This window comes from Pseudopodoces humilis, chromosome 27, assembly GCF_049639895.1.
Source record: "Pseudopodoces humilis isolate 2021_Gansu_Grassland_sample_001 chromosome 27, ASM4963989v1, whole genome shotgun sequence".
NCBI lineage: Eukaryota > Metazoa > Chordata > Aves > Passeriformes > Paridae > Pseudopodoces > Pseudopodoces humilis.
Window position 1 is genome coordinate 3,671,115 of NC_142226.1, and position 6,591 is coordinate 3,677,705.

The following is a 6,591-nucleotide window of genomic DNA, read 5'->3' on the forward strand; positions in this document are numbered from 1 at the left end:
GTGCAGCCGGACCCTGCGCTGCTGCTGCCTCACTGCCAGGGACCTAGGAGGTGTCCCTAAGGGGGTGTCCCTCTCCCCAAGGCACTGGTGGATCCCAGGAGGCTGAGTCAGCCCCATCCCACCGTATCAACCCCGAGAGATGCCCGTGTCGACGTAGCCGGGCAGGAATGTGCTTCCCTTCGTTCACCTGGTTTCTAGAGTGCCCCGAGGCTTCCTTGGAATCCTCCGGCACACCCTGGGGCCCATCAGCCGTGCTGGAGCCTCACAGGGCACCTCGGCACCTGGCCAGGGCCACCCCTCCCATGGAGACACGTCTGAAGAGCCCCGGGGTTGGTGCCCGGAGAGATTTGCTCTCTGCTCTCCTGGCAGACAAGGAGCCGCTTGCCTGGAAGCTTTTGGTCTCCAGGAGGTCAAATAAAGCCAGTGAGGGTTTGCCAGGCTGGGGACACACAGGAATGGGAACCCGGGAGACTCAAAGCAAACCCTGGTGGGAGCCTGGGATGGGGTGAGCCTGGAGGAGGGGACAGACACAGGCACTGCAATCCCAGACGAGAGCCAAGCAGGGGCTCCGGAGCCTTCCTTCACCCCGGAACTGCCCGGATCAGGAATTTGAGCTATGTTGTTGCAGAGAGCTGGTGTGGCAGGAGCTCAGCAGGAATCTGGGGGCTGTGGCCTGTGAGGTGAAAAACCTTGGAGAGAGGGAAGCTGTCGGGAGGCACTGGCAGCTCTGATCCCTTGCAGAGGCAGCTGCTCCCTGCCCCACAGCCAAACCCTGTAAGGGTCAGGTGAAGAGCGGGGCCAGATCACCCCTGGGCAGCCTCTTGCCTGCAATTTTGGAATTTCAGGAGTGGCCGTGCGGCCACGGTGAGAAAGTTCAGGTGCATTTGGCATGGGCAGAAGGTTTCCCTCCGGCAGTTGGGTGGGGAGCAGAAACACCCCATGCTTTGCAGAGTTTTGAAATACTGAGCTGGGTGTTTGGGTAAATCAATAAATCCATCAAGGGGCACATCCCTGCACCCCCTCTACCATTACTCTGCCAGTGTGGGCGCAGGGACAATTATCACACCCTCTGAGTAAAGCAAAACCAGTGCCAGCATGGTTCTGCTGATCTCAGCACCTGGAAGCTTCAGGGATATGCCCAGGACATGTCACCCTGCTGCCACTCTGCTCTGACATGGCAGGGTGACAGGTGAAAGGCCTCAGTGCCAGATGTGAACGCTGAACACCCAGTGACTTAAGGAGGCCCAGCCTTGGCTTGTCCATAAAGGAAAAAGCCTGTGGAGCTTTTCAAACTGTGGAGCGGGCAAATGCCAAACCAGCAGGAAAACCTCAAAGTCTCTTTAGAAGGGTCTTAAACGGGGCACGGCAGGATTCTGCCTGCCAACAGCTGTCCCCCTCCAGGACCACATCCCCAGGGACAAGACGCCCCCGCAAGAACAGGGGCAGAGGAGTCATGGGATCCTGAGAGCTGGCAGCCAGGGCTGGACATAAATCAAAGAGTTTCTCCTCAATTCCCAGCAATCAGGCAGGTTTTGGCCAGAGCAGAAACAAGCCCAAGCTGGGAAGGCCAAGCTACCCCTGACCTGTGCACGCAATCCCCTCCACATCCCTGCCTGGGCTGGAGTTAGTGGTGAGTTTCTTTAAAACCCCCTCACCCAAGAATTGAGGAGGTCTTCTGGGACCCCACAAGCAAATACAGGGAATTTCCTGAGTGAGGATGCAAAATCTGAGGAATATTCAGCTTTTATTGTGACACCCCCGCCCTGATTTGCTGACCCTGGTCCTGCCTCTGCATCCCAGGAGATTCCCAGTATCCAGACCCCTGTTTTTGCAGCACCAATAAGAAGCAGGCAAATGCTCCCAATTTTCGGCTGACCACTACTTATTCCAAGCCTGGATGGTGCAAGACACCCAGAGCTCTGATCACAACAAAACGGCGCAACAACATCCAGCAACTGGATCTTCAGGTGTCTCACAATGGGCAGCAGCTCCAGCTGTCCTTTGATGTGTGGGAGTGGGACAGGTTGGTTTTCCTGGGGCTCATCTCTGTCCCCTTTAGCTCCTGCAGAGGGGAACACCTTGGGATTTCACTCTCCAGCCTGGAGCAGGAGTGGCCAACCTTGCTGGAAAACAAACAACCCAGCCCATGTTCTTTAAATCGGGGCAATGGCTCTCACACAAAGAACAACTTGTATCCTCTGACATTATGGTTTTCATAAAGAAAACTTTCAGGTGGATAATCCAGCAACAGGAGTGGATGGAAGGAAGGCAGTGCCAGCACAGCTTCCCCTGAGAAGAAGTGGAAAAAAATTCTGTCTGTATTTCACCATCTGCCTCTCTGACCCCAAAGGTCCCCAAACTCAGTGGTGGCAGCACAAGGAGCTGCTGTGGGCTCACAGGGCTCTGTGCCAGTGGCTAGGATCCCCCCAGGGCTTCTCCACCATCCTCACCCCCACCAGTGGCTGATTCAGTGTCTGCCCTCCCACCAGCAGTGCTGTAGTCCCACCTGCTCTTGGTTTCCCTTCAGCCCTGCCTGTCCCTGGCATCCCCCTGGCCACAGCAGCCTCTCAGCCTCCCACCCAGCACATCTAGCTGGTCCTTTCCCCAGGACCCATCCTGTGGGAAAGAGCTCAGTTTTGCCCACAGAGGGTCTCAGCTGGATGACTGCAATGATCTGTCACAGAGAGTGGCCTCAGTCACATAAAGGATGTAGCGATGGTGTTCCCTCACCCCCTGTGCCACTTCCTTTGGGACAGAGCCAGGGAGTGCTGGCACTGTCACTTGCTCATGGAAAAAAATAATTATCACACCCTCTGAGTAAAGCAAAACTAGTAACAGATCGAGCTGCATGTTCAATGTTAATGTTACTTGTGAGTGCACCTGCCATGAAATTATTGTTAATTATTCATGCCAGCTAATGCTCAGCTCCCTCTGATGGCCTCAGAAATGGCAGCACCACCCGTGTCACGGCTGAACGCGATTTATTACAACAATAAGTGAGATCAGATTCTGCCATTTAATGTTATTGTTTAATCAATGGTTGGGGTGTTTTTCCTCTCTTGTGTTTGGCTGTTTTGCTCAGGTGTTTTGCCCGGGCCAGGCAGGATGATCCAGCAGCCCACAGCAGGCGCTGCCTGCCTGGCCGGATCCTCATGCCTGTCGTGGCTGCGGCACCAGGGACCTGCTCTTGTCCCCACTCAGCTAATGAGTGCTATTAATGACAATTGCATCAGTCTGAGGTGGCCCTGACACCCACTGAGTGGCTGATGTAGGGTGAGACATAGGAAGAGGGGTTTCCTGGGGGATCAGGTTGTCTGTGCTGGCTGTACCACTGTTAGTTCACAGCTGCCATAGAACTGCTGCTCCCTGTCACTCCCAGGGATGGCATGTGTCCTACAGCCCTTGCGTTACCCCAAATTCAGCAGGATGATATAAAACGCCTTTCCCAGGACAGAAGAGGCAGAGACCTCTCAGGCACAGCCCAGCTCTGGGGTGGACTGGGGCAGAGAGGAGCAAGAGCAGCCAGGAAGTTGCAGGCCAAGTGACCGGCTCCTGCTTTCTCTTGGGCAGCTCTAGGAATGAGCCTCATCCTCGGACAGTGTGCTGGGGCAGGTGGCCGTGAGTGGGATGGTGGCCGTGGGGGGTTTGTAGTCCGCCCCGTGGAACACCTGCCCGCCCGTGCCCACGGGGTCGGCGCAGGAGATGGGGCAGTCGTGGCTGTGCTGCCGGCTGTCCCCTCCTCCGGCCTGCAGGCACTCATGGCACCGCTTCCCGATCAGGTAGGTGGACTCAATGATGTTCAGCACCACACAGATGCAGGTGGTGACCACCATGAAGAGGGTGAAGATGTTCTTCTCGGTGGGCCGGGAGATGAAGCAGTCCACCACGTTGGGGCAGGGCGGCAGCTCGCACTTCACTACCCGGGGCAGGGTGTAGTTCCTGTAGAAGCGGTAGAAGATGTAGAGGAAAACCATGTCCACGCTGGCCTTGAAGATGAGGCTGAGCAGGTATGTCCACCAGAGCCCGCCCCGCTTCTTGCCAGGGTTGGGGTAGATGCAGCGATAGTTGTCCCCTTTGGTTTCACGGAGCCTCTGCTCCTTGGCCTCCCTGTAGGCCACGTGCATGATGACCAGGAGGGATGGACATGTCACCAGGATGAGCTGCAGGGCCCAGAGGCGGATGTGGGAGACGGGGAAGAAGTGGTCAAAGCAGACGTTGGTACAGCCTGGCTGCCGCGTGTTGCAATCAAAGTCCTTGTGATCATCGCTCCAAACCCTCTCGGCCGCCACCAGATAGACCAGCAGGCGGAAGATGAAGACGAGGGAGAGCCAGATGCGGCCGAAGGCTGTGGAGTACTTGTTGACGCCGCTGAGGAGCCCCTCGAACACCCCCCAGTTCATGGCTCCCCAATCCTGTCAGCCAGGCTGGGAAGAGAGAAGACACTGTGACACTGAAGAAGCAGCAAGAGGTCCCCTTCGGAGCCCCTGTGTGCCGCAAAGCACTGAGCCATGCTCCTGGCACCATCTCTGACTTGTGCTGCCACACCGGGACACCACTGACAGCACAGACCTGGTCTGGGTGACACGTCTCCTCCAAGCATTGTCCCCCACTCTGGGAACATGGGGACCTGACAACGCTCGTGGTTTCTGCTGCAGCCACAGCATCCTCCAGCCACCGCCACCTCCGGTGCACGGCTCAGCCCCCATCCCGCCCCAGCTCCCGCCTCGTTGCCCAGGTATTTGGTATTAATTTTCCTTACGTTGCCAGGCATGGCTCAGGCAGACAACACATAGGAGCAGCCGGGGCGTGACTCACCCAGCTGTGCATCCTCTCCCATCACTGGAATCTGCGAGGAGCCCTGTGCCACTGCTCCATGCCCCATGCCGTGCCCACGCCCCGGGGAGCCCCACGGCAGGGCAGAGGCAGCGGCTGGGCTGGGGGGGCTGCACAGGGCGGGCTGCACAGCCCCTGCAACGCCGAGGAGCTGCCGTGGGGCCGGGCAGCCAAAACAACCAATTTTCACCAGCCCCAGGCCCCTGCGTGGCCGATTTGACCCCCGCTTGCATCGTGCCAGATAAACGCGCCCCATGCGCCGTGGAGCTGCAGCAAAGCAGGACTCCCAGGGCTGCGTTTGGCGCTGGATCTCCTTAAATATTTTGCCTACCAGTGAAATAACAAGATCCTCCCTCGCTGAGGGGCGAACACATCCCCTGCTCTGCACAGCTCGCCCACCTGCAGGCCTGGAGTGGCCACGGACACTCCCGGTCCCGCTCCCTCCCGTGGGAGCCGGTGGCGCTCATCTCACGGTGCCTCCCGGAGGAATGTGTAAACCCCAGATTCCTCCTTCCACGGCACGCTGCCGGCAGAAGCGCAGGCCATGCCCTTCTCCCTGGTGTCAGGTTGGGCAGACGCACTTCCCCAGCGCCCTCCCCACCTCCTCGGGGCCGGGGGTCACGGCAGAGGGGGTCCCCAAGGCCTCTCACCTGCGGGTGTCCCTACGCGGTACTGCTGCGGGTCGGCGCCTGCCCAGGGCAGGAGCGCATCGCCTGGCGCAAGAGACAGCACATGAGTCACCCCCGCGCTCCTGGGAGCGAGGAGGAGATTCCCGGGGGAAGGGATGGAGGCTCCAGGCAGATCCCCACGTGCCCCATGGAATGCCACATTTCCTGAGGCGAAGGGCGGCCCCGCAGCGCTGCCGTGCAGGGAAGGGCTGAGCGCTCGGCCGTGGGGAGGGGTGGGAGCTCAGGGCTGTCTGTCCTCAGCTTCTGCAGGGATGATCAGCACAACCTAGGGTCCCTCCATTCCTTCGCTGCACCCATCTCCCCTTTCTCCAAAGTGGCCAAAGCCCTGAGAGTCCCTGCCCGCCGCACTGGGAGCCTCTCAGCTGGACACCGCCCTTTATAATCCTTTTTTATTGAAACTTTGCACCATGGCAAAAATTTAGCAGAGCCTTTATCCCTCACCACCCTCTGATAAGTGGGTGGCAGTTGATAATTTCACTGGCAATTAATTAGCTGCTTACCTGTGCTCCCCTCACCTGCAAGCTGCCACAAATCTCTTCCCCATCACCCCTCCTGGATCCCAGAATGTGGAGCCCACCCAAGATGCACCCTCATCTCAGAGAACTTCTTCTTTGAGGTCTGACCCCCATCTCACAGCTGTGGGGTGCAGGGATGGGGGTCAGAGGGGAGGGGGTCCAAGGAGGCTTGGGGTGCAGGAGTTCAGGTACAGCTGGAGTCATCTGAGGAGCAAACACACGTTTCATTTGCAATTCTGCTGGGGTTTAGAAAAAAATGTAGACAAACAAATCTAAACAGCTGTAAAGTAAATTACCAGTGTTTGCGGATGGCTCCGGGGAAGAGTTCTGCAGTTTGAAATCAAACAAGCCCATTTTTATTTTTTTTTGACATGCCTGTGTAGTGGCTGTGCTGGGGAAGGGGGTTCCCCGGGGCTGTGTCCCCCATGGACAGGCAGGGGGGGCCCAGAGCAGCACCCATCCACCAGCACTCTGTGCTGGGTGGGAGCATGTTCTGCCCCACGTTTCCCTAATTTTGTGTGTGTCAGAAGTGGCTCTTTGTGTCTTTCTGGGTT

General features: G+C 57.8%; 1 protein-coding gene across 2 annotated transcripts; it reads right to left on the reverse strand.

Moving 5' to 3' along the window:
- Positions 1-3,007: 3,007 nt before the first annotated feature.
- LOC102104782 (gap junction beta-5 protein) lies at positions 3,008-5,580 on the reverse strand. 2 transcript variants are annotated; one of them, XM_005529772.2, is made up of 2 exons: positions 5,484-5,580; positions 3,008-4,424 (listed from the first exon to the last, which is right to left on the reverse strand). In XM_005529772.2, exon 2 carries the CDS (start codon positions 4,398-4,400, stop codon positions 3,573-3,575), a length of 828 nt encoding a protein of 275 aa, XP_005529829.1. In that variant the 5' UTR covers positions 4,401-4,424; positions 5,484-5,580; the 3' UTR covers positions 3,008-3,572. The 2 variants fall into 2 exon arrangements, with proteins under 2 accessions (XP_005529829.1, XP_087923588.1); XM_088067462.1 differs by lacking the exon at positions 5,484-5,580 and adding an exon at positions 5,233-5,316.
- Between the last annotated feature and the right edge of the window lie 1,011 nt (positions 5,581-6,591).